At 48.4% G+C, this 27,726-nt stretch overlaps 1 protein-coding gene across 3 annotated transcripts in view; it reads right to left on the bottom strand.

Moving 5' to 3' along the window:
* Positions 1 to 2,213: 2,213 nt before the first annotated feature.
* Positions 2,214 to 27,726, bottom strand: part of STAT1 (signal transducer and activator of transcription 1) — a 44,381-nt gene continuing 18,868 nt past the window's right edge. For 2 of the 3 annotated variants that reach the window (XM_077319500.1, XM_077319499.1), the window contains exons 9-24: positions 25,150 to 25,308; positions 24,531 to 24,623; positions 23,331 to 23,390; positions 22,530 to 22,559; positions 22,351 to 22,441; positions 20,866 to 20,904; positions 20,125 to 20,208; positions 18,819 to 18,917; positions 18,114 to 18,249; positions 15,129 to 15,178; positions 11,169 to 11,263; positions 9,059 to 9,201; positions 6,957 to 7,142; positions 5,793 to 5,865; positions 3,820 to 3,919; positions 2,214 to 2,591 (exon numbers count right to left, since the gene is read on the bottom strand). In XM_077319500.1, the coding sequence (XP_077175615.1) occupies positions 2,568 to 2,591; positions 3,820 to 3,919; positions 5,793 to 5,865; positions 6,957 to 7,142; positions 9,059 to 9,201; positions 11,169 to 11,263; positions 15,129 to 15,178; positions 18,114 to 18,249; positions 18,819 to 18,917; positions 20,125 to 20,208; positions 20,866 to 20,904; positions 22,351 to 22,441; positions 22,530 to 22,559; positions 23,331 to 23,390; positions 24,531 to 24,623; positions 25,150 to 25,308 (1,462 nt within the window). In that variant the 3' untranslated portion in view covers positions 2,214 to 2,567. Of the gene's footprint in view, positions 2,592 to 3,819; positions 3,920 to 5,439; positions 5,866 to 6,676; positions 6,879 to 6,956; positions 7,143 to 9,058; positions 9,202 to 11,168; positions 11,264 to 15,128; positions 15,179 to 18,113; positions 18,250 to 18,818; positions 18,918 to 20,124; positions 20,209 to 20,865; positions 20,905 to 22,350; positions 22,442 to 22,529; positions 22,560 to 23,330; positions 23,391 to 24,530; positions 24,624 to 25,149; positions 25,309 to 27,726 lie in introns of those variants that run through there. The other variant, XR_013228004.1, reaches the window with a different exon arrangement.

Raw genomic sequence — 27,726 nt, forward strand, 5'->3', positions numbered from 1 at the left:
GTCCACGAACATCTGGAGGACCACAGATTGACTACCCCTGCTTAAGCCCGCAACAAAGGTGTGTGACTGTCCCAGGTGTTTCATGTCAGGGTCTGTGGAGGCAGGTTCCAATCACCCATCCGTGATGGGAGCTAGGTGAATGATCTTGGGCCAGTGATTATCCCTCACCTTCACCTCCTTCCTGTGGTTCCACGTGGTTCCCAATCTGCCTCCCTTTCTGATTCGGGTGCTGCCACACATGAGTGTCCACCATAACGCCGACCTTGATGTCAAAGAGTAATTAAGGCAGGAGAGTCGCGGCTGCAGGAAGTGATGGGGACACGAGACTGGAGTGATGCAAGAGGGGACTGGATAAACGTGGGGCAGACCATCAGTGGTTCTTAACCGTAAGGCAGGGGTAGTCAACCTGTGTCGAGTCAACCTCCAGATGTCCATGCCATAAGATATAGAACAGGGGTAGTCAAACTGCGGCCCTCCAGATGTCCATGGACTACAATTGTAGTCCATGGACATCTGGAGGGCTGCAGTTTGACTACCCCTGGTATATAGAGAACACTGTCTGAGAGTGCTGATTCTGGGTATTGGTGCCTGGGGGGCAACCGTTAGGGGACTTCTGGAGTTAAACCATTAAATGTATCTCCTTTGCATGGGTGGGACACTGCCCAGCCCAACTAGAAGTCCTAAGCGGTTTTGGGTGGGAGGGTAAGGGAGGAGAAACCTGTTTTTTTTTGGGGGGGGGTGCAGAATATTTCCTCAATATTTTTCCTGGGTCTTCTAGAACAGTGGTCCTCAACCTTTTTATCACTGGGGACTGGTCAACACTTGACAATTTTACTGAGGCCGGGGGGGGGGTAGTCTTTTGCCGAGGGACGTCGCCTCCGCCTGAGTCCCTGCTCCACTTGTTTTCCTGCCGGCGCCCCTGATTTCCCGCCGCCCGCTGGGGGGCACTGCAAATGCGGAGTGCCACATCGAGGGGGAGCCCCAGCCATGGCGGCCGCTGGAGAGCACCAAAGGTGAGCTGGCGGTAGAGTGGCAGGGCAGCCCCCAAGGCAGCAGATGGGGAGGAGGACGACGAGGAGCCACGGTCCGGTACCGACTGATCCACGGACTGGTACCCGTCACTGGACTGGGGGTTAGGGACCACTGTTCTAGAAGATGTACAGAAGACTCCCTGGCCTAAGGCATATGGGTGTGTTGGAGTCAAGAGGGGGAAACTGGAGACACCCACAGAGGAAGGAAGGAGAATTTCACATGGCAGATGTCTCTAGAAACCTGTGCCGGGTAGGTGAGGGAAGGCCCACAACCACTAGAGGCATCCCTGACCAGATGTGGTGGTCAGGGAGCCTGTGCAGCTTACGGAGATCCAGCTGGATAGTCACAGTATCCTTTCTGTAGCTGTGGGAAAGAGCCAGAGTCCGGGAGCACCTCAGAGTCTGCCAAAATTTGTGGCAGGGGAGGAGCTCTGGTGAGCCACTGCTCAGTTCTCCAGGCACAGCTAGAAGGACAGATAGACTCACATTTTAGCTGCATCTGAAGAAGCGAGCCGTGACTCTTGAAAGCTTGCACCTGCAACGAATTCTGTTAGTCTTTTTGGAGCGACAGGGCTCTTGCTACTTTCTACAGCTTAAACAGGCAGCATTGCGTGTGTCCCCCCCCCCCAAACATTCCCTTTTCCTTGGGACCACAGAGTCCCAGATCCCTCCCCTTCCGCTCTGGGTGCTGTCACTCATGAGCACCCTCTGTAATGCTGACCTCGACGCCCACTTGGTCTTCCCCTGCAGAAAAGAGTTTCCCCTGCCAGACCAGAGTCCTCACGGTGGTGTTTGTCATCAAGACTAGCCAGGTTTGAATCCCCTCACCGTTCCGGAAGCTGACTGATGTATCTTGAGCCGTTCACACACGCTCCCTAACCTACCTCGCAGGGTTGTTGCTGCGAGGAGAGAGAGGAGGAGGAGGGGAAAGCGACCCTGCAAGTCACTGTATGTCCCCAGCGTGGAAAAAATGACAGTAGAAGTGATTTTTAAAAACCCACCCCTTTTGCCCACCCAGAACCCCTAATGACCGCTCTGCTCAGAGAACCCCTTTGCCTAGTCTCTAACGCACCTGGCGTGACGTGAAGCCTCCTGGCAAGGTCAGAGAGAGTTTATCTTTCGCTTCCCTCTCCCCAAAGAAAGCAGCACAGCCCTTTCCAAGCATCCATCCAAGCTTAACACTTAAAGGTGTGGAGTGCTCCCTTTATTTTTGGGAGGGCATCACCTGACCTATGAACTGGAAAAGAAACTTACAGGGAAGGGAACGGCAGGGAGGGCAGCGGAGAAGGAAACACCGGAGACTCACGGAACAACTAAAGCTCGAAAGCAAGCGAAAACAGTCCTGGTTTTTGAAGCTGCAACAAGCAAAGGTAGAGTTTGACAGGCCTGCGGGGGGGGCTGGTCTATTTAGGCGGTGGGGTCCTCTTCGCAGAGCCCGGTGGAGGTGGTCATGTAGCCGTGGAAGGATCTCACCTAGCTGCAGGCGAGCAGAGAGGAAAGTGACTCATGCTTCTACGGAGGCCCCCAAAGAGGCACTTACGGTTCACAGTCTGAATACATCTAGAAGAGAGGGGGGGAAACCCAGCACAGGTTACTTCTGTCAAAACAAAATATATTCTTCATGCATGACAAATGATTTGGCTGCTTGTCGTCCGTTCCACCCCCCCCGCCCCCCAGTATTTTTGTGGCCATCAATACTAAGTCCTGTAGCACCTTTACAACCACTGGAATCTGTCTTTGGCCATCATTGGTATTAATGTCTAAACCAGGGGTTGCTTGGTTAAGCGTGGGTATAAAATCACATTGAAATACAGGGTCCCCCAACCTTCTGGCACAGGAGGTGGAGCCAACCTCCAAAATGGCTGCCACAGGAGGTGGAGCCAACCTCCAAAATGGCTGCCACAGGAGGTGGAGCCAACCTCCAAAATGGCTGCCACAGGAGGTGGAACCAACCTTCGAATGTCTGCCGCAAGAGGTGGAGCCAACCTCCAAAATGGCTGCCACAGGAGGTGGAACCAACCTCCGAATGTCTGCCGCAGGAGGTGGAGCCAACCTCCAAAATGGCTGCCACAGGAGGTGGAGCCAACCTCCGAATGTCTGCCACAGGAGGTGGAGCCAACCTCCAAAATGTCTGCCACAGGAGGTGGAACCAACCTCTGAATCTCTGCCACAGGAGGTGGAGCCAACCTCTAAAATGGTTGCCACAGGAGGTGGAACCAACCTCTGAATGTCTGCCACAGGAGGTGGAGCCAAACAGAACCCCTCCTTCCTCATGCATATTAGGAAGAAGGAAATGTGGAAGGGGGGAATGGAGCCACACACTGACTAAGGAAAGTCCAGATGCTCACCAGTGCTCATCGTCCAATTGGAATGAGGGCAGCCATTCAAGTTCTGCCTTACAATGATCTCACACATTTTCTGAGCCGTGGGCCCCAGGGGAAGTACTAGAGTCACCATGGTGCCCATTGGCCTGACATTGGGGAACCCTGCACTGATACAACAAAGTAACCGAACTGATCTGGACCTCTTGTTATCAGCTGTTATTGATCATTAACTGAGCAGAGGAGACCTTGGGTCTACCTCCCCACTCTGCCACCAAGCTTATTCATTCATCTCATGCAGATCACGGACCCAAGGCTCTCTTACGAGGAATAAGATGGGGAGACTCAACCTCCGGTGGGCTGCCCTCCGTTCTTTGGAGGAAGGTCCGGATTGCAGCAGCAGCAATTCCATAGGAGAACAATCCCTAGAGAGCCAGGTCGGGGAGGGGTGCACGTCATCGACTCACCATGAACTCAGCAGGGTTCACCACCCGAGAGAACTCGTCAAATTCCTCCGGGGACATGGGCAGAAGGGCGTCTGGCGTGTGCAGTTTGGAAGATGCGTGGCTGAAAGACAAAAGGGGAGAAGAGACTAGAAGGACAGGACAGGTCTAATGAAGCTGCAGCCGCAACTGAGCACAGCCGTCCCAGCTTGTAGCACTCTTCTACCCCCGATGCAGACGGGTAACCTTTGACTGAGGCAGAAGCCACAAACGCCGTTGAGAAGCAAGTTAAGCTTGCTAGCAAGCAACAGGGAGGAAACTGGATTTGCTTGCCTCGAAGCAGGAGACACCCTCTCATCGTGGCACAACCCCCCCACCCCCCCAAGCTCCCCTAAACCCCATTTCTATGAAGGAATGAAGGCCAGCAATAATGAAGAACCGCCAAAGGAGGCGCAAACACAATTCAAGTGGATCGGGCCTAGCAAAAGCAGGGGAAGACTGTGGGAGAAGCGAAACTGAAAAGGGCAAGGAAGGGAATGCCACACAAATACATTGGGAAGAGTCTGCGATCGTGGAGAGAGCCATCGAAAGCAATTGGGAGGTGGTTTGCTGCTGCCGGCCCGTGCCTCGCGACCCTGGACTTCCTCAATGGTCTCCCGTCCAAGTCCTAACCAGGGCTGGCCCTGATTAGCTGCCAAGAACTGGAGAGACTGTGCTAGCCTGGGCAATCCTTGTCAGGGCTGGAGGAGAAGACACTGCAAAGACGCAACGATGGGGAGGGCACAAACGAGAAACAAGAGTATAGTGACCAGGGGGATGGATGAGACAAGTGGCTGAATTGGGCACGCTAGAACGCAGCCCTGCCATAAGTAGCCAATTACACTACAGACCCCCCCCCCCCCGCATTGTTTAAAGGAAGCATTGTTATAATCATGCGACCCTCTTCTGGTTATCCCTTCCTTAATTCTCCACTGGGTCTCCTCTAGACTAGCGATCCCCAACCTGTGGGCCGTGGACTAATTGGAGGTGGGCCCCAGAGGACACCTTCTCCCCCTCCCTGGCCCTTTACTTCATCCCCCCCCAGCCCTTTACAAAACACTTCATTGTTGTGGCGTGTCTGTATCTTATTTTGAAGGGATGTTTAAACATTACCATAGAGATCAGAGAGCGTTAGGGCAGTGGTCGAGAGTAGAGGAGTAAACTACCCCCCCCCCACCGGGCCTCAGTAAAAGGCGTTGAGTGGTCCCCGGTCAGTGGTCCCCGGCGTTGAGTGGTCCCCGGCGATAAAAAGGTTGGGGACCACTGCTCTAGACTGTTCTAGCCTCCCTCACTCTTTCCTTCACAACGGCCGTTTCCCCGTCTTTCCCTCCCGCTCCCCCCCAGGAGGGCGAAAGAAGAAGGGGACGACAGAGAATGAGGTGGCTGGATGGAGTCACTGAAGCAGTCAGTGTGAGCTTAAATGGACTCCGGGGAATGGTAGAGAACAGGGAAGCCTGGAGGATTATTGTCCGTGGGGTCGCGATGGGTCGGACACAGCTTCACAACTAACAACAACAACCCCCCCCCCCCAGACACAACTCCTCAGTGGGCATAAACCGCTCCCCCTACAGACTGTGACTCCGGAAGAAGCACATTATACCGATGGAGAATATCAACCGTTTATTTTTGACAACCGTAAATGTTTTCCAGTGCAGTCGTGGGAGGGAGGCGATGGGGGTGAGGCGGCCATGCCATTCCGTGGTGGGCGGCCATCCCCGAGGGGCAGAAAGGCACACGGCCCCCACAGTCATGTCCGGATTCAGTGCAGACACGGAGCCCACCCAGAGGGGCCGCTGACGTGGGCCGGTGCAGGTGGCAGCACTGCATGAGGAGGAAGAAGGGGAACGGACCCCCCCCGACCCCCCCATTCAGGACGGTGGACATCCTAACAGCAAAACAAAACAAACAAAAAAAGCAGCGTTTGAGGCTGCATGCAGAAGTCTTCTCCGCAAACTCACACTTCAGACACAGAGATTAATTCAGTTTTGATGTATCCGACTCTGCCGTTGTCCACATCCATGGGTTCGGAGGCTAAAATGGGAACAAAGAAATCTTTTTAGGGCCGTAGAACTTGCCATTTTACTTCCTATCCCTCCCCCCTCCCCCTTTTAACAACACCCTTCCTTCCCTTCTGGCTGGCGTAAGACAGAGTACCTTAGAATCATAGAGTTAGAAGGGACCTCCTGGGTCATCTAGTCCAGTGGTCCCCAACCCGCGGGCTGCGGCCCGGTGCCGGGCTGCGAAAGCCTTGGCACCGGGCCGCGGCTCCCTCTCCCCGCCCCCCCACAGTAAAAAACTTCCCAGGCCGCAAGCTTGCGGCCTGGGAAGCTTCTTACTGTGGGAGGCGGGGGAGAGGGAATCAGGGCCGCGTCCGCGCATGCGCACATGCGCCATGCATGGCCGAAATCGCACATGCGCTGCACTTCCACGCATGCGTGATTTTGCCCGCGCATGGCACATGTGCGCCCCGGCCATGCATGTGCAATGCGCGGCTGCGGCTGCGCATGCGCGGGCAGGCAGTAGCCCTGCCGGTCCCCAGCCTCAAAAAGGTTGGGTACCACTGATCTAGTCCAACCCCCTGCACTATGCAGGACACTCACAACACCAGAAAAGCCTGGTGTAGTGGGTTAAAGTGTCAGAGTAGGATCTGGGAGAGCCAGGTTCGAACCCCACTCAGACCATGGAAACTTGATGAGTGACCTTGGGCCAGGGACACACTTTCAGCCAAGCCTACCTCACAGGGCTGTTGTGAAAGTAGGACAGAAAAGAATGGCGTAAGCCTCTTTAGGACCCCATGGGGGAGAATGGTGGGATGCACTTAAATTAAGCAAGTGAGGCTCACAGTATGCGTGGAGGAAATCCTCTCTCTCTCGTATCATGACTCCAGACGCCACATGGCGACAGCAATACTACTTGGGACCTGCCCCAAGCCCAGAGTGTCTCCCGGCATCCTCCAGTACTGCAGCTGGCCCCAAAGCTCTCCTGATGTCCTCCACCCCTCAGTCAGGCATAAGACAGCTCCCTGAGCACCTCTGCCACGGCCTCTAGGCAGGGAAAGACACGTGAATACGCCCACTCGCCCTGGTAAAATTCTGCTTTTCTACCAAAATATGATCACTTACACTCCTTGGGTCTGGAGTAGTATTTTCCAAAGGCGTGGTCTTTGGGAATATCCGGATACAGGAATTTCAGTGGATTTTCTGGAATATTTTCCGCTGCCATCACCTTGTAACTGCGGATTATGTCGGGCAGGGTTATGGCACCCAGCTCCTTCTTCGTATAGGGCTCCACCGAGTGGTAATAGGGTTCTGGCCAAAAATTAGAAGAGAGACCAGAATTAGCCCTTGATATGAGAGGAGGCAGTAGAAGAACTGGCTTTTATATCCACCTTTTCGCTACCCTAAGGAGTCTCAAAGTAGCGGACAATTGCCATCTCTTCCTCTCACCTAAGAGACATCCTGAGAGGGACGAGGGGCTGAGAGAATCCAGGGAGAACTGGACTAGTCCAAGGTCACCCAGAAAGACTCATATGGAGGAGCCCGGAATCCAATCCAGCTCCCCAGATTAGAGTCCTCCACTCTTAACCACTACACAAAGCTAGACTTCTCTGCCCTCTTCCTGGCGTCGCTCCCAAAGTGACACGCAATTCCCAAACGCAGGCAGACGTCCTTTCCGCCCTTCAGACAGGGCTGCCAACTTACTCCACAGATGAGATTATTTCATTTATGGTCATTGACCAGCATCCAAATTGCAAGGTGAGGCGCCGGCTCGAGGAGGACATGGAGTCAGCTCGAGTGGCTCTCCCGTGTTTATTTTACTCCTTCTTCTTCTTCGGTCTTTTGGACTTCTGAAGCTTAGAGCTCTTGGAGTTATTATCAACTCTACAATTTTGGTAGGCTTCTATCTCTTCCTTTACTGCCGCTAAAGGAACTATCACAAGATTAAGAGTACACCACGAAGAAAGGACGGTTCAAAATTGTTGTAACAGAAAACAGAACCTATCCTAGGCTATACTAAACAATTTCACAATAAATACAAATAAACGTTTCTTATCTCTTCCTTTATATATATGTGTGCATTAGAACAACCAGAACGGCCTCTAGATTAAACCGTTTTCAATTGGGTTTTCCTCAGTGGTTGTTTTTCAACTTATTGTATTGTTAATGAAGTCCTTCTAAAGGATCAAGTTTTCCTCTCAACATTTAAATCATATATATGTGGCCTTTGGCTCCCAAGTTTGGGGAGGTCTAGTCAAAAGACTTCTTCGGGTAGCTAAAGGAACTAGGAAAAGCAGGATGCTGACCCTGAGAGATAATTGAAAGGTAATTCGCCTGAGAGAAGAGGCCACCTGCCTGAGAAAACTTTCTTGGAGGTGTAAACTGGAGTCTATAGTGGCATATCGCCTGCAGACCCTCCCTACTCTTAGTTCTTTACTTCAATTTTATTTCATTTATTCTCTTTTAGCATTGTTTGGGCTGTTTTAAATGTTTACGTTCTGATCATTTTTTGTATATTGAATTTAATTTTTATGGTTAGAACGGTGATCCCCAACCACCGGGCCGCAGCCCGGTGCCGGGCCGCAAAGGCCCTGGCACTGGGCCGCGGCTCCCTCTCCCCGCCCCCCCCCCTGCAGTAAGAAACTTACCAGGCCGCAAGTTTGCGGCCCGGCAAGCTTCTTACTGTGGGGGGGGGGGGAGGGAAGTAGGGCTGCGCATGTGCACCATGCATGCATGGCAAAAAGCATGCAATCGCAGCACTTTCGTGCATGCGCAAAAGTGCTGGGCATGCACGTTTTCGGCCACACATAGCGCATGCACAGCCGCAAATGTGCACCATGCGCAGCCGTGCAATCACCCTCCAGTCTGACACTGGTCCCCAGCCTGAAAAAGGTTGGAGACCACTAGGTTAGAGGGGTTTTTTTTGTCTTATTCCACAGTGTTGCAGGAAAGACGGAATTTTAGTGGGTGATGCTCCCCCCCCCCAAAATACAGCTGATGTCATACAAATACATTCACATAATACTAACGTGGAAGCATAGGCCTAGGAGTGGTGCCATTGAAAACGTGGGCCGTTTGCGGCTTTAGCAAGCATTCCCCCCCCACACAAGCTGCATTTGTTTGTTTGCTCAGTAATGGGTAACATTGAAAGGCTTTGGGGATAGAAAGGGGGCAACGAGGGGTGAACATGGCTTTCGACAGACAAAGAGGGAACGGTTCTCGCCTACCTATTTCCGGCGGCCCTTCGACCCAGGTGAAAGTGATTGCTCCGTCTCGGCTGCTTTCGCTGAATCGCAGAAGGAAGGTGCCGCTCTCCTTACCCTTCAGGAGGGCCCGCTCACGCTCCTTGCTGATAAAGCCCACGATACTTCTGCAGAGTCAGAAAGAAAGGCGTGCCCACGCCATCACCCACGAGGGAAGCACAAGGAAACACACGTTGGCCATCGAGCCCTTCACAGGCCTGCCAACGTGATGCTCCAAGGCGGAGTGAAGAAGTGGGGCAGGAGAGAAGCTGCTAGGATGTTCCTTCTGAAACTCTGGGGTTGGAGTCCATGGGGGGGGGCACCAACAGGGCAGAGAGGCCGAGGCCTTCCTAGGAACATCAGAAGAGCCCTGCTGGATCAGACCAGTGGTCCATCTAGTCCAGCATCCTGTCTCACTCACTGGCCAGTCAGTTCCTCTTGAGGGCCAACAATGGGGCAGAGAGGCTGAGGCCTTCCTGAGAACATCAGAACAGCCCTGCTGGAACAAACCAGTGGTCCACTTAGTGTTACACAGAGGCCAACCAGTTCCTCTGGAGAGCCAACAACAGGACAGAGAGGCCAAAGCCTTCCTAAGAACAGAAGAACAGCACTGCTGGATCAGAGCAGTGGTCGATCTAATCCAGCATCTTGTCTCGCTCAGTGGCCAACCAGCTCCTCTGGAGGGTCAACAACAGGCCACAGAGGCCATGTCTTTCCTAAGAACATCAAAAGAGCCCTGCTGGATCTGACCAGTGGTCCATCTAGTCCAGCATCCCGTCTCACATAGGCTGACCAGTTCCTCTGAAAGGCCAACAATGGGGGTTTATTACATCTAGAGGTTGATTACACCCCTGAAAACACACACACACACACATCCACAAAGAATTCCAGGCCAATTCAAGTTCTGTTTTGACCAATTATTCCAGAAGGCACTTTCTGCCATTTCACAGCCTCTGCATTAGATTGGTTCTAGTTCTTGTGGTTTACCCCATTTGTTAGGCAACTGTGATTCACCATATAGTTTTGGAAGTCTCTAATAAGCTTTTTCAAGGGCTGTCTAGGTCCTTTTTTAAGAGGCCAGAATTGCCTCAACCCTCCTTCATTAGTTAACATCCCTTTTATGGTTCTTTGTGCTCAGAATTGGGCATGGCGTTCAATTATAGCCAAGCAGAAGTCAAAGCAGGCTACAGACTCTTTGCTTTCACCATCCAGAGCTCTGACCGTTCCTGTCATAGCTCCGGCACTGCAGACAAGGTGCCTTGAAAGGGTGAGGTCCCCCCCCCCCCTTTGGAGATTTTCAAGAAATGTTGCAAAGCCTGCAGGTTGGCCAGGGTTTTCAAGAAAAATCTTTCAATTTTTTTTTTTTGGGGGGGGGAACGGAAATTTAGATTTTATTTTGGCCTACAACATAAAATGTGCCTTTTAACTATTATCCTATGCTGCTCTGAATCATGAGGCAGGAGGGGATAGCGAAGCTTTAACAGAGAAATAAAAGAAACTTTTAAAAGGTTCAGCATGGGTGCTTCCAGGTGGGTCGCTGTGTCGGTCTGAAGCAGCAGAACAAATTTAGAGTGCAGCCCCCCAACCCCCCCGCCAGACCAACAACGTTTTATTCATGTTTTTATGCAAACAAGATTTTTAAAAAATTATTTTTCATTCCAACAAAGTTTGTATTGATTCGTTGGCGCTTCCGTTTCAGTGCCATGTTGCAGAATGCAAAAACCACATCCAATCTCTGTTAACTGGACTACTTGCAAGGAATGGTTTTCCTCCCAAGCTAGCTTTGTTTGGCCCATTTCCGAGCACAAGAAGAACTCAGCCTAAAGCTGGAGACGAGAGCCCCAAACTGCACGGGCGACTCTTTCTTTGGAAATTTTTAAACAGAGGCTGGAGAGCCATCTGATGGAGAGGATGATTCTGTGAAGGCTCAAGGGGGTGGCAGGTTACAGTGGATGAGCGATAGGGATTTGAGTGTCCTGCATGGTGCAGGGGTTGGACTAGATGACCCATGAGGTCCCTTCCAACTCTATGATTCTATGACTCAGAGAATCTTGTCTGTTGAAGCCTACCAGCAGATCCACTCAGACAGCCTTACCCGTCATTCCAGAGGCACAGGAGATGTTTCTTAATCAGCTCCAGGATTCCTTCAATCCATAGCCAGAAAGGGAAGTTTTTGTCATTCATATTTTCCTGAAATTAGGCAAGATGAGAGAGAACCGTTTCGATAGTTACCACGCTATCTGGCTTACAACAGAAGTCACTCGTTAGTTCACCGATGATTTCAAGAATTTTTTTTCAATTGGTACCCGCTCTTAGTTTTCTGGATATTTTGCATCCATTCTTCCAGGGATTTCCTAGAGAAGCCCCTGTGATACACCTCCTAGAGAAGTCCCCCTGAGCTGAAAATATGTGACCAGCCTACAATCCCCAGCAAGGAAGGGATTTGAACCTGGGTCTTCCAGAGCCGACTCCCAACACACAAGTGGGGTGCAGAAAGAAATCATAACCACACAATTTAAACTTTCCTTGGCTTTGCAGTCACTGATTACAAACAGGGAAAGCATAACTCTGTCCTCCCTCCCTAAATCTAAGGAGCTAGACATCACCCCGCAGGATTTCAGCCATCACCAATCCCCACGTGCCCACAGTGGCCAACCTGCAGCAAGGGTGGAATTCTTTACTCAGCCCGGCAACCGCTCTTCAGGGCAGGAGTCATTCCCATCTCCTGCTAACGGATCCCTTTAAACCAGAGATGCCAGGGATTGAACCTGCGTTCCCAGCTGATACTCTTCCACTAAGACCACGGCCACTCCCTAAATGGAGCTACATTATACGGAGTCATATCTGGTGGAACGAGCTCCCAGAGGAGATCAGGGCCCAGACGGAACACGAACAGTTCCGCAGGGCCTGCAAAAGGGAGCTCCTCCGCCAGGCATTTGGTTGAGGTCGACCTGAACCAACACTTCCAATCCCTCAGCCTCCCTCCTACAACCATCACTGCAGATTCGCCCGACCACCGGGCCATCAGTAAGCGCTGAATTATTGTTCTCCCCAATGTTCTATTGTTCATAATGTTATCGTTATTGTTGTATTATTATAAAACAAGTTATTTGTATGGTTTCTGTTTGATGTAAACTGCCCTGAGCCTTCGGGGAGGGTGGTATATAAATATATATATATAGTCAGTCTTGAAGACTGGCAAGTCTTCAAGCAAAGGTTGGATGCACACTTTTCTTGGATGCTTTAGGATGCTTTGGGCTGATCCTGCGTAGAGCAGGGGGTTGGACTAGATGGCCTGTATGGCCCCTTCCAACTCTATGATTCTATGATTCTATAATAAACAAATAAACAAACAAACAAATAAATACAGTTGGTATTGAATATGTCAGCTTTTCTCAACTTTTTTTACTGTTGAGAAACCCCCGAAACATTCTTCAGACTTTAAGAAACCCCAGAAGTAGCGCTATATTTGTGCAGAATATGGTTGGGAAGCAGAGCTGTGCACATGAGCATCCACGCTGGCAGGGGCTCATGGGAATTGTAGTCCATGGACATCTGGAGGGCCCCAGTTTGACTACCCCTGCGATAAATATTTAACAACTTTTAAAAAATATATAAAATGAATTCATTTTTGGTTTCACTCGAGAAACACTTCCAGGGCCGTCAAGAATCCCCAGGGGTGCACAAAACCCTGGTTGAGAAAGCCTGATCTACGCTGACTGGCGGCAGCTTTCCAGGACAGAGGTCTTCCGCCTCACCCACCATTTGGGCCTTTTAATTGGGGCCCCTGGGGATTGAACCTTGGGGCCTTTGGATCCCAAGGAAATGCTCCCCTGCCCAGCCATGGCCCTTCTGGCCACTCCAAGGTGTCTCTCTTCTACCTAATCCTTTTCTGTCCCCTATCTGAGGTTCTCACCTCTTCCGTGGCCCAGTTATCCTCCAGAGACCCCCCACCTTTTAGCACCCTCCAACCCCTCCCTGCCTGATAAAATGGGAAATTGCTATCTTCTCCCCAGGTGGACTGGCTCAGGGGTCCCAAGGCTTGTGGGAGGCTTGTTCGATGACTACAGGCCTTAACCCGACCTGGAGAGCCCAGGCAAGGCCGACCCCATCAGATCACAGAAGCTAAGTAGGGCCTTGGCTAGAACTTGGACGGGTGAACTCCACGACTGAGGAAATCGAGTCAGAGCAGATGGTTTCTGATAAAATTTAGGAGGCATCTGTAGAACATTTTGCTTATTAGTTAGCGCCCTCTGCTGGTGATGGAGAAGGATACCATAATTAGGAAAAAAGGAGTTGTTTCTTCAAATAGAGACGAGGGAACCAGATTTTTTTCCCCTGGGAGTAAATACAGACATTCCTTGACCCATCATCTCTGGTCACAGATGTCTACATTTTGTCATGCTGTCGCCGTCCCACTCCTCCCCACAAGTTGGCAAAACCAGTTTGGCCACCTATGACAAAAAAACATACCCCTTCCAAAAATGACTGTTCTCTTGCCACCTCCAGAGCAGGGTGGAAGAAAGAGTTTGATGCTGACTGAATCCAAAGAGACTAAAAACTCCAAACCTGGTTCTTCCTCTCTCTCACATGAACAACTCAGAATTACTGGCTTGAGGGAAGGACTACAGAACATATGCTTGGCATGCAGAAGGCCCCAGGTTCAATCCCCAGCATCTCCACCTAAATGGACCAACCAAGGAGATGATGGGACAGACCTCTGCCTCAGACCCTGGAGAGTCATTGCCAGCCTGAGTAGATAATACTGATCTTGATGGACCCAGGGTCTGGTTCGGTATATGGCAATAATCTGGGAGGGACCATGTCTCAGTTGGTAGAGCATCTGCTTGGTATGCAGAAGGTCCCATGTTCAATCCCTGGTGTATCTAGTTTAAAAGGACCAGGCAGGAGGTGATATGAAAGACGCTGTGACGTTGGACAGCCACTGTCAGCTTGAGAAGACAATTTTGACCTTGATGGGTCCAGGGTTTGAATTAGCAATTTCCATGTACTTTTCTCCAGCTTTCCCCATGCTCATAGGCTGCCCCTCCACCATAAACACCACCATCTGCTCCGGCAGGCCCATGCGTGTCCCCAAATATCCCCAATGGCCATAATCCTCTTCAGGACGCAAGGTTCTCCTGCTCAGAGGCATATCTTGACAATTACATTGAGGAAACCTGGAGAAGACAAAGCTGGGTGGACTGTCACACACTATAAGGACTGGGTTCCTTTCTCTCCAAGGAGGGGCCGTGGCATAGTGGGGTAGCACCTGCCTTGCATGCAGAAGGTCCCAGGTTCAAACCCTGGCATTTCCAGCTATGGCTGATATGGAAGACCTCTATGGATGACCCCAGAAAGCCACTACTAGTCAGAATGGGAAGCCCAGATTTTAGTCTGACTATGTACACCACCACCACAACAACAACAACATATAGACTCCATGTATGAAAGCAGATTGGATCCAGACTGAGCTTTCCACAAATGGAAGGTTTTGTTGCCGCTAATTCAGTCTTCTGGCTGCAGACCCCTCCTCTGGCTGCTGCTTCTGCCATTCCTGAGGGCTTCCAGCTGCCCAGAAACAGCTTTTCAGGGAGATCAGGGAACGGGGCAGCAGCAGAAAAGTTGTGTTCCTTTGACAGAAGAGACTTCTGTTAGCGGGAAAGAGAGTCTGGATCCAACCCTTTTTCATGCACTCAGGAGTTCCACGCTCATATTTTTTACCTTCCACTGTGATGAAGGGCATGTGACCGACCGTCTTAAGAAAAAGCATCCCTGCTGGGCTCAAGTAAATTTCACCAATGCTTTAGGCTCATCCTGCCTTGAGCAGGGGGTTGGGCTAGGTGGCCTGTATGGCCCCTTACAACGCTAGGGTTCTATTTTTAATTTATCGTGGATACAGCGCTCAGTGAAAATCTGCTTGAGCCCATCACTTTAAGTGCTCAGAAAAAAAACACACGTTAGCATTGTCTCACGAAAGTCAACATGTCCAAGCAGAGCTGCACGTTGGCTAGATAAAGCTGTATATAATTTGCTGAAGATCAGGATCTCCTACCTTGCAGAATCTGCCCCAGCTGATGCCTTCATCCGTACCTGCATTAGCACCTAAAAGAGATCAGATTCTAGTGAGTTGCCAGGTTGGTCTGAAGCAGCAGAGTAAAGTCTGAGTCCAGGGGCACCCTTAAGATCAATCAGGTTTAATTCAGCAGAGAAGCTTTCAGGTGCCTGCCCACTTCTTCAGACGAATGAAATCATTTTTCAAGCTGGCGATGGCAAATGAACAGTTTATTCCACTATAAACAATTCTTCAAACTCCCAAAACGTCATCAGAACAAACTCCTGGGTATTTTTTCGTTTTCGGAATCTTTGTCAGTGATGGAAGATATTCTTTAACCTTCAATAATAGATCCTCTTTAAATACATTCCTATCAAATATCAGATGGATATACTCGTGATCCTAGGGTAAACCTCCAAATGTTTCTATAGTATCCACTATACAGAGGTCTACAAATCCTACGAATCCACTATACAGAGGTCTACAAATACATGCTCTTAAGCAGTGACTCCTTTCTTTAAGCAGCTGAGAGGAGATGGTTTCATCTCTACTAATTTTAATTGTGGTTTTTACAATTGTCTTCCATAAAGTTGCCTGGATTCCAGACAAGAAACCTATTCTTAAAAAACTGTAACGTGTTTGTGTGCGGGGAGTGGCAGGGAGAGAGTGCATGTGGGAAAGGCCTGAGCAACTGGTAAATAAATACTGAGGGGCCTAAACCCCTCCCAAACTCTTCTGCCTTAGCTGCCTCTTCCTTCTCCAGCTCCACAACAGAAGCAGAGTCAAGAAATAGATTTAGTGTTGGAATGTGCAAGATCTGTGGAGTGTGCATGATTCAACAGTATATGAAGAATATCTTTGGGCATTGGAGGAGATGTTAGCATATTTAAATTAGGAAGTTCCTTTCACAGGATCGCCTGTGTCCTGATTGATTTAACTGGAGATTTCCAACTCCTTTGAACCCACTGACTGTATTTGGCTCAACAGCAGTTAGTCAGTCATACTGTTAGTTAGTTCGTTCTCTCTCTCTCTCTCTCTTGCCTCTTCTTAACAAAATTGTTACCCTTCTCAATAAAGCTGTTTATTCTTTAAGCCAGGCTTTCTGAACCAGGGTTTCATGTTTCCCAAATGGGTGGGAATTAATTTTTTATATATGTTTAACTTTTGTGAAACATTTATCGGGTGATGTAACCATAAATGGACACGTTGACCAATTCTCCCCTTCCAAAATGGCCAACGATGGGCCTGGAGTGGGGGAGAAGGGGAGGGGCCCAGTGTGGGTGTGTCCACAGCTGTGCTTCCCAGCCATATTCTTCATGATGATGTGCCACTTCTAGGGTTTTTCAGAACCCAAAGAATGTTTCATGGGTTTCTCAATGGTAAAAAAAAGGAGAAAGGCTGCTTTAAGCAGTGCTTTGCTCCTCTTTGGCAGAGTTTAAGTATGAATTATTATGCAAACATTTAGAACAAACAACTTTGAGGTCATCTATATGCATAAAAAGTCATTCATACATCTGACAACATGCTGAAGGTTCCAAAAACTCCTATTGGTGGAATCTCCCCTCTCCCCAGGGCCAATTGCTGCTCTTGCTCATGATTCCGCACCCCCACTTCCTTTCAAGCCTGCTGTGAAGAAGCCTCTAACAGCCCCTGACTGAGGGGAGGGAGGCGTTTCCAAGAGCAACGCAGGGGAGCCTGAGGGCATGGATGTGATTGCATTTTGAATAGGGGGAAGCTTTCCCCTTCTGCCTAACCGCAGGCTGACAGAGAGGCCACAGAAAAGCCCCTTCTCACTTAAAATACTGCTCTGGCCGGCTTCGCTGCTCGAGGGCAGATGTCTCTTCTCTGCAACTCTCTGAACATTTGAGGTCTACCAGGCAAGGTTGTTGTGCAGATGAAACTGGATGCTGTTGCGGAGGTTCTTTTGCCTCCTGTTTCATCTGCACAACAACCTGCATGGGAGGCTTTTGTTTCTTCTGCACAACAACCAAAGCAGCTGTTTCTGCATGGGGAGCTGATCTTTATAGGAGATGAACTGAAATTCCAAGAGCCCATCAGGCCCCACCTGGAGGTTGGCTAGCCCTGGGTTGGAAATATTCTTGGCGGTTTGGAGGTGGGACTTCAAAATGGTACAATGCCTCAAAGTCCACCCTCCAAAGTAGCCATTTTTTCCTGCAGAGCTGAAGATTATAATCTAGAGGTGAGCAGCAATAATAAAGAGGGTGGTAGAGTCTTGCAGGCTGAGGCTGGGGTGGAAATGGTGCAGGTGTATCCCTCCTGGGCTATGGACTTTGGCCAGCCCTTACCAGCAACTGTTTGTATTTTGGGGCACAAACAGACCAGCATGGGTCCTGCGAGTCTGGAACATGCAGGAAAATCTAAATAAAGAATATTTAGAGCCTGAAACTGTAAATGGTGAACAAGTAAATGGGTGGCGAGACATGGGAACTGGTGACTTGTCTTAAGCTTGGCCTGGTAAATAAAAATCTGTATTTGCCAGGAAGGTCCTACAAAATCAAAGGTATAAGTGGGCCAGAATTTTAAATGGAGTTAGCTTTACAGGAGAGTAGACAGTGAGACTTCGGTTGGAACTAGGTGACCCACTTTTATTAGACAATGACTTGGCCTTGCAGACAACAACAAGGACTGCAGTTGCCAGCAGTAGGCCTCAGGCTTCAGCAGGGCAGACATCACCAGCCAAACAACAGTCTGTGCTAGCCAAGGGGTGTCTGTGGCCACGTGCATTCATTTTGAAGGGACGCACGTGATGGGGAGGAGCTTTCCCTTCAGCCTAACTGCCTGGAGATGAACTGTATTTCCAGGGGATCCTCAAACACTCCACCAACCCCCAGTGAGAAGAAAAAGTTCTGTTCAGACAAGAACATTTTTCTCAAAAGGGCAGGTCCCATCAGTGTAATAGACGGATGTCACAGAATCACAGAGTTGGAAGGGACCTTCAGGGTCCTCTAGTCCAACCCCACCTACCGAGCAGTTTCTCCCCCAACATGTTCAGCTGATCGGCATTCAACCCTCTTTTGGTCATTGATGAAAACTGCCAGCTCAGCACTTCAGAAAGCTGAGACCACCTTGCACACGGGGGGTTCAGAAAAAAGGACAAATTCTAAAAGGGAAAAGAAGAACAAAAATTTAAGAGTTGGGAGGTCAAATGAGTGGGATGTGTCCACACATGAACCATTTTTTTTAAGACCTCGACTTTTCAAAGTAGCTCCCTAGTCCCACCCAACCAGTTGCTCTTCAAAGTGGAGATCCAAAGGGAGAGGTCTCTCCTGCAGACCTAATGCTGCTGCTTGGGAGCAACTGTAGAACATTTTGATATGTGCACAGACACCTTTAAGGGGCTCCTTGACAATGCGTTTTAGGTGCTATCGAGCGCTTCTATTAATTAAATGACTGCGAAGTGTCCTTTAATTAACAGTCCACCAGCAGGGCCAAGAACTCCAGAAGCCCTCCCAGCACCAAGAATACAGAGCATCATTGCCCCACACGTAAGAGAAGCCATGAATCTCAAGATTGAGTGGTGAGCAGAAGGAGGGTGTGCGGTGTATTGTCCTGGGGATGCTGGGCTTTGCCTCTACTAAACATGGATGTGTAATATACGTATAATCTTGCCAGACAGAAAGTTTAAAGAAACTTCAGTGGCTGTTCCCCTCATTCTGTTTCGATCCTTACCTTGGGTTCACTCGATAACATGTTGTACCACAAAATGGAGGCCCATCCACTCGGCAGCTGGCTGACGTTGGAAATCACAACAATCGGAAGGGAAGCGGTCTAGAAAACCACGATGGCAGAAGAAAGCAGGGAGAATGCTTGTAATAAATTTTATATATATTCATATACACACGCACACAAATACACACACACAGATACGTATACATACATACACAATGGAACCAATGAACAAAAGAAGTCTCAAGTTAGATTGCAACGGTCCATGCAAGGATATCGGTGACTATTAAATTAGAACCTATCAGACTAATGAGCACTGTTTTAAAGAGACCCTTTTTATTCTTTTATAACATTATGGTCTCGAATCATCCCCTGCCACTAGGTATGGTTAGTCAGCAAACACAGGTAGGGCCCGGAGATATCTTGGTATTGGCCTTGATCTCCGAACAATGGAGATCCACTCCCCTGGAAAAAATGGCAGCTTTGGAGAACAGAGTCTATGGCATTACTCCCCACTGAGTGAGCTCTTCCAACAGACATATGGAGTTTGACCAGAACTAACCACATGCACTGGGCCCCCGAACCTCCCTCCCATGAATCCATGCACCTGAGCTGACCAACCATGGGTCTGATTCAAATGAGTAGCCGTGCTGGTCTGAAGCAGCACAATAAAATCAGAGTCCAGTGGCACCTTTAAGACCAACAAAGATTTATTCAAGGCGTGAGCTCTGGAGAAGGGTGCTTGCACACCTTGACTAAATCTTTGTTGGTCTTAAAGGAACCAGGGGTCTGTCAGACTGCCATTCTGTTAGAACGTTATCCTTTTGGTTCATTGCTGCAGGTACTATTATCACTACCCATTTGACTTTGTGGCTGAGTTTTACGTATTGTTCTTGTTCCTCTACGTTTCGTGTGAACCGCCCTGAGCCTCAGAGGAAGGCGGTAAAAGGTAAAGATATCCCCTGTGCAAGCATCGAGTCATGTCTGACCCTTGGGGTGACGCCCTCCAGCGTTTTCATGGCAGACTCAATACAGGGTGCTTTGCCAGTGCCTTCCCCAGTCATTACCGTTTACCCCCCAGCAAGCAAGCTGGGTACTCATTTGACCGACCTCGGAAGGATGGAAGGCTGAGTCAACCTTGAGCTGGCTGCTGGGATTGAACTCCCAGCCTCATGAGCAAAGCTTTCAGACGGCTGCCTTACCACTCTGCGCCACAAGAGGCCGTTAAGGAAGGCGGTATATAAATGTAATAAATAAATAAATAAATAAATAAATAAATAAATAAATAAATAAATAAATAAAGTCTTACCTCTAGATCAATGATTAGCCCGCCCTGTTCCAGCGTGGTCTCAAAACAGAGAGCGTGGAGTTCTTCTGTTACTATTAAAGGCCCCTTTTTTGGGGAGGGGGGGGAAGAAAGCAGAGTCCCTATTTACAATTTCATACAGCTTGAGTGCTCCCCCTCGTGGTAATTCAGCAGTCAAATACCATCAATCATTCATTAACCTCCCAACTCAGGCGAACGGGGGTCTTAATTTGCTGAGACCGAGAGGGGGAAAGATTGTGTATGGTTCTGGTCACTGTATCACCAAAAGGACCCTGTAGAGCTGGGGAAAGTCCAGAGGAGGACAACCCACATGAAGAGGGGATTGGGGTCCCTTCCCTAGGAGGAAAGGCTGAAGAATCGGGGACTTTTCCATTGACAACTAAATGGGGATGTGACGGAGGTTTATAAAATTATGCATGGGGTGGAGAGAACTGACCGAGAGAAGTTTTTCTCTTTCTCTCCCAGTGTTGGTTTTATTGTTCCTCACACTCCTCTTTATCAGGTCGTTTAAATATATATATATTCCTTGTGTCCCTTGCACTTGGGCTTTTTCTATGTGTGTGTGTCTGACCCCGCCTCCCATGGAAGCCATTTTGTGGTTTTGCCTGCTACTCAAAGGCATCACATACTGCAAAAGAGTGGAGCCCCCAGTGTGCCACTTCATGAAAAGACAATCAAAGGGGAAGGGGAAGGGGAAGGGGCACCATTGTGACCTCCTCTTACCTCATTAGTCCTGCAAACATTTTTCTGCTCTTTTAATTGCTGTCAACAAACAAACAAAAATCTTCAACACAAGGTTTTTTTCAGTGTGCAACAGATCCAAAAATATATTTTACCCCACCACATCCCTTGTCATTTTATGTAGCTGGATGTAGGATCAGCCTAAGGGGATATTCTGGCCTCATACAATCCACCATTTTGGAAATGAAAAGCTTTACGTGAAGGTCTAATACAGCCTTTCTCAACTCTTTTAACCGTTGAGAAACCCCTGAAGCACTCTTCAGGTTTCAAGGACCCCCGGAAATGGTGCGACTGTGAATATGGTTGGGAAGCATAGCTGTGTACTCGCCCACCTGGGGCCCCTCCCTTTCCCAAAATCTCCAGGCCCATCATTGGCCTTTTGAGGAGGAGAGGGGCAGGTTGACATGATCATGTATGGTCAGATCACCCAATAAACATTTACCAATTTTTAAAAATATAAAAATGATTTAACTCCCAAAGTCTCAAAGTTGCTTACATTCACCTTCCCTTTACTCTCCCCACAACAGACACTCTTGTGAGGTGGGTGAGGCTGAGGGAGCCCTGATATTACTGAAGAAGAAGAAGAGTTGGTTCTTATATGCCGCTTTTCTCTACCTGAAGGAAGCTCAAAGCAGCTTACAATCACCTTCCCTTTCCTCTCCCCACAACTGAGACTCTGTGAGGGAGGTGGAGCTGAGAGAGCCCTGATATTACTGAAGAAGAAGAAGAGTTGGTTCTTGTATGCCACTTTTCTCTACCTGAAGGAGTCTCAAAGCGGCTTACAGTCGCCTTCCCTTTCCTGTCCCCATAACAGACACCCTGTGAGGGAGGTGAGGCTGAGAGAGCACTGATATTACTGAAGAAGAAGAAGAGTTGGTTCTTTTTTCTACCTGGAGGAGTCTCAAAGCAGCTTACAGTCGCCTTCCCTTTCCTCTCCCCACAACAGACAACCTGTGAGGGAGGTGAGGCTGAGAGAGCCCTGATATTACTGCTTAGTCAGATCAGTTTTATCAGTGTTGTGGTGAGCCCAAGGTCACCCAGCTGGCTGCATGTGGGGGAGCGCAGAACTGAACCCGGCATGCCAGATTAGAAGTCTGCACTCCTAACCACTACACCAAGCTGGTTCTCTGTAGATTCTCATTCAGGGACAGCTCTGGTTTTAGTAGACATGCATTACGTTTATAATCAAGCCTTCATCCTGAGCCCATATGCTGTAAAGAACCAAGATCCATATCATGGCATTTCAGCATTCATAAGTAATTTTGTAGAACAGTGTAACTTTAAGATATACATAATATACAATGCACAATAGCAAGCCTGGCTATATTCATCCAACTGGTTAAAATTCTGCTTGTCTTACTATATTTTAACATCCCATAGTGCAAGAGAGGGACATAGTTACCTTCTACTGACCTGTCCTGAAGAATGTTAAGAAAAAAAAGCTGAAAATATTAGAAGATGCCTCACCAGGTGCCGGAATTCTGCTGACAGGCTTCCATTCGACTCCTCCATGGTCATCACCTTAGAATTTGTCCCCAAGATGTTAAATTTTCTAAACCTACATGGTCAGAAAGAGGGAAGTCTGTGAGGCAACGGAAAAATCTGCCGTTTGAGAAAAGCCATGGATGGGCATGAAGAAAACCTACCCTTTTACTGTGTTCCTCTCATTCACGTCTCTGCAAAGGAAGAAAAGAGACAAGGTCAGATTTTTTGGAAAGGGAATTCCTCTCTTATTTTATTATTTTAAAAAATGTTAATGAGAAAAACACTACAAAGAGGAACAAGTGCTGGAATTTGGTACCCTTTTTTTATTACCCAAAGGAGTCTCAAAATAGCGGCCAGTCAACTACCTTTCCTCTTCCCATAACAGGCAGCCTGTGAGGCAGGTGAGGCTGAGAGAGCTTTCAAAAAACTGTGGCAAGGAAGGAAGGAAGGAAGGAAGGAAGGAAGGAAGGAAGGAAGGAAGGAAGGAAGGAAGGAAGGAAGGAAGGAAGGAAGGAAGGAAGGAAGGAAGGAAGGAAGGAAGGAAGGAAGGAGTCCATACAAAATGTGCCAGGCAAAAAAAAAAAAAGCTAGCAACCTCTATCCTTTGCAGAGCTTGCTGTCATGGCTGACTTCTGGTGACTCTTCATGGGGGTTTCAAGGCAAGAGACAACCAGAGGTTGTAAACACCGGCTTTCCTTTGGGCTCTCCCATCCCAGTGCTAATTTTGCTTGGCTTCCATGACCTAGAGACCGGGCTATTTTGGGCCACCCAGGCCAGAGCCCTCTGCCCTTCACTCCCCTCCAAGCTCCACATCAGAAAAGCAATTAGAGCAACTATAGAAAGATGTAGCAGAACAGCAGCACTGCTGGAATGAAAAGGAACAGTGGCCGACAGGCAGGTGGAAAGAGGAAAATCATTGGCTCTGAATAGACACACACACACACACACAAGATGCCACTTACTTATCGAATACAACCTGCACTTTCAATTTATAATTCAACTCCTGCAGTTTCACCAGCAATCTGGAAAGACAAAGAACACCGAAGTTATCCCAGGCAGGAGCAGCGTCGGACCTCCTTAACTTTCTCAACATCCTGCGTGAACTGTCCTTCCAACGTGTTTTTCCCTGCCTACACTTCATCCACGTACCAGATTCAGACTGTGCCCTGCATGTTTGAAATAGCCCCATATGTTGGTTTCAACATGTGAACGTGCAGTATACATGGTGTTGTCGTCATGAGCCACAGAGCTGCAACAGCCACCAGCTCTCAGGGATGGGCACAGCGAGAACTTTCTGCTAACGGAAGGGGGGGGGGGGGGTTGTGTGTGATTTTCAGCTATTTCCCCTTTACCTGCTACAGACCTCTGATTCACATTCACACCACTCTTGCACCCCCTAGAATCAGTTTTGGAGGGGGGGGTACGACGCAGGGAAGTTTTGTTCCACCAATGAAAACGACGTGGAAATTATTGCTGAGATGTAACCCTCTGGGCATCCACGCCCTCTGTAAAATGAAAATCCTTGGCTTTGTTTTTACTGAACAATTTTTATGTACGAGGGGTAGTTTTTATTGGGGTTTTATATATGTTGTAACCCTCCACAGGCCTTTTGGGAGTGGTGGGCTATAATAATAATAATAATAATAATAATAATAATAATAATAATAATAATAATAATAATAATAATAATAATAATAATAATAAAGTGGCTTTAACAATGCATTCTTTATGACTGAGAAGCTGCTAGCAATGAAACCAAGAAAACACAGGTGTGACCTAAAGTTAGAGGTGTGACCACAAATGGAACTCAAACTAAGAGGTGGTTCATAAATGTTACCCGAAGGAGGGAAAAAAAACCTGGGGAAACGGTTTTGCTGCAGCTCTTGCTTGCAGTGTGTGGAGCAAATGGCACCATTCTGTTTAATTCTGAATTTAAAGGAGGAGGATGGACGTCTAGCTTTAGGGGCCAGTTTTTAAACAAAATTTAAAATATGCTGCCTACCTTTTATTTTATCTTTTATAGTTTATTTAATCATTTTAAGATCTGTTTGGTTATGTAACCCTATTTTATTATTTTGTTGAAATTTTAAACCCTATTTTTATATGTCTTATACATATTTTATGCCAATAAAAGGTTACTGACTGACTGAAACAAAATTTACCTCAGCTTCACCGTAAATTGCACCCCAGTCTTCAGAACCAACGGTCTCTGGGGGTGCGTGGGCATGCAAGGCTGCCTTTCAACGACAAAGGAACTAGACAGAGAATGAAGAATTAAAGCGTGGTCTTGTCTCATAGGAAATTCACTCAAGACAACAATAATGAAGACCAGAGTTTTTCCAAGCAGTGACACAAATGAAGTTCATATTCCTTTGGAGCAGTTCCAAACTACAGTACTGAAAACCAACAGAGAGGAGGGGGGAAATTTGGTACGTGGAAAATGTTGTTTTTTTAATAATAATTTTTCTAATTATATATATATATATATATATTAAATGAATGAAGCACCGGGGGACTTAAATTAATTTTTTTGATAAGAAAATTAATGAAATGCTTTCTCAAAAATATTCTTGTCATTTCCCGGTTTAAATTGTTTTTTTTTTGTTTGTTTTTTGGCGTGAAAGCCAAAAAAACAAACAAAAACAAAAAACAATTTAAACCGGGAAATGACAAGAATATTTTTTGAAAACGACATTGCTCACAACTGGTTTCAGACCAGCTGGCTCATAATACAAAACGAAATAGGCCTCAGAAGGCGCAAGCAAGATGCGCATCACTTACCACTGGATGAGCTGTTTGAAGAGGCCCAACGTCCGGTCGTGAAGCGTCCTTTTGTGCTGGGTGAGGGGGTCGGTGTCATAGGTGTACTTCTGCTCCAGCTCTTCCAGTTTCTTAAGCTGCTGCCGCACTTGCTGAAGGCTCTCGGCGATGGTGGTAAACCTGCCGCCACAAAACGTGCATCTTAACAGGTGGATGCTCCTGAATGAGGTCCTTGGAAGCGGAAACAGCATTGCTGCTACCCTAAGCTAAGTCAGACCTCCCTAAAACGCTTGAATTCAATGGGGGGGGGCACTGCTTAGGGCAGAGGGGTTATGGCCTGATTAGTGTGATATTGAAGGAAACTGATGGAGAAGATGATCACGTGAAGAAGAAGAAAAGAAGAGAAAGAAGAAGAGGGGGAAGAAGAGGAAGAAGAAGAGGAAGAAGAGGAAGAGGGGGAAGAAGAGGAAGAAGAGGAAGAAGAAGAGGAAGAGGGGGAAGAAAAGGAGGAAGAAGAAGAGGAAGAAGAGGAGGAAGAGATGGTTCTTACATGCCGCTTTTCTCTACATGAAGTCTCAAAGTGGCTTACATTTGCCTTCCCTTTCCTCTCCCCACAACAGACACCCTGTGAGGTGGGTGAGGCTGAGAGAGCCCTGATATTACTGAAGAAGAAGAGTTGGTTCTTATATGCCTCTTTTCTCTACCCGAAGGAGTCTCAAAGCGGCTTACAATCACCTTCCCTTTCCTCTCCCCACAACAGACACCCCATGAGGTAGAAGAAAAAGAGTTGGTTCTTATATGCTGCTTTTCTCTACCCGAAGGAGTCTCAAAGCGGCTTACAATCACCTTCCCTTTCCTCTCCCCACAACAGACACCCTGTGAGGGAGGTGAGGCTGAGAGAGCCCTGATATTACTGAAGAAGAAGAGTTGGTTCTTATATGCTGCTTTTCTCTACCCGAAGGAGTCTCAAAGCGGCTTACAGTCACCTTCCCTTTCCTCTCCCCACTGCAGCAGGAAAAGAAGATAAGCCCAGATGAGATGGATGGACTCCAGCAAGAGTGTGACAGCTTACAGCTTGCAAGATCTGAGCAAGCCTAACAGCAGGACAGTTTGGAGGACATTAATTCACAGGTTCGCCCTAAGTCAGAGGAGACTTGATGGCACATTACACGCACAGGAAAACCCAGTTGCATTCATGTCCGGTAGAAAAAGTTAGCCTAAAAAGATGGCATTGATTTCTAATATGACTCCAGGGTGAGAGAGGGGACACTCAAGAACAAGATACAGTCATTTAGGCTTCATTAAAAGCTGGATACAGATGCCCCAAACACCGTACACAAATTATTCTTAGGAGCAAATTTATTGTTCTTCCAGTCACTGACTCCCAGGGGGTCTGTTGTGGGCAGAGGAAGGGAAGGTGATCATAAGCCGCTTTGAGACACCTTCAGGTCATGAAAAGGAGGGTGTAAAAACCAAACTCTTCTTCACACCATGCTTCCTGCACACAATTTGTAGATAAGCCAAAATGCTATCTTGCGCCGGAGAGCAGGATATTCAAACCTTCCCAGCACAGCAGTTTCTCAGATGTTTTCTTGCCTTTCTCTGGAATCGTCAGAAAACCCCTTAATACTGATTTGAAAGGTGCTTGTGTGTGTGTGTGTGTGTAATGTGCCATCACATCGCAGCAGATACATGCTGATTCAGAAGGCGTTTCGAGGCAAGAGACATTAAGAGGCGGTTTGCTACTGATTGCCCCTCATAGCGACCCTGATATTCTTGGTGGTCTCCCATCTAAATACCAGCCAGGAACAAGCCCTGTTTAGCTTATGAGCTCTGAGGAAATCATGCTAGCTTGGGCCACCCAGGCCAAGGCAAGCGGTGAGCAGAGATGGCATGCCATGGCCTGCCTCTGCATTGCAACGCTGAACTTCCTGAGTGTGTGTCTCCCATCCAAGTACTAAGCAGGGCTGACCCTGCCTAGCCTATGAGATCTGACTAGATTAAGATAGCCTGGGTCACCCGGGTCAAGGCAAGAGACATTCAGAGGTGGTTTGCCATGGCCTGCCTCTGTGGAGCAAACTTGAACTTCCTCAGTGGTCTCCCATCCACAGACTCATCATGTCTGACCCACCTTAGGTTCCAATATCTGATGAGACTTGGGCCAGCTTGGGCCATTCAGGTCAGAGTATAAATACCATCGAGTTCCACTGGACTTATGGTAACTCCATCTATGGACTACAATTCCCATAAGCCCCATGGACATCTAGAGAGTCATGTTTTGGTCACCCCTGCTGTAGAATTTTTGAGGCCAAAGATGGGCAGAGGTGGTTTGCCATTGCTCAGGGACCCTCAAACTTCTCGGTGGTCTCCCACCCAAGTACTAGGCAGGGCCGACCTTTCCTAGCTTCTGGGAGCTGATGAGATCAGGGGAGCCTGAGCTATCCAGGCATGAGACATTCATGGGTGTTTTTTTTTCCCCCAGTGCCTCCCTCCACATCACAACCCTGGCCTTCCTTGGAGGTCTCCCAGCCATCCAAACACTGACCGGGGGTGACCCTGCTTAGCTTCCAAGAGCCTGGGGGATCCTGGTCAGGGATT

This window comes from Paroedura picta, chromosome 2 (assembly GCF_049243985.1).
Source record: "Paroedura picta isolate Pp20150507F chromosome 2, Ppicta_v3.0, whole genome shotgun sequence".
Taxonomy (NCBI): domain Eukaryota; kingdom Metazoa; phylum Chordata; class Lepidosauria; order Squamata; family Gekkonidae; genus Paroedura; species Paroedura picta.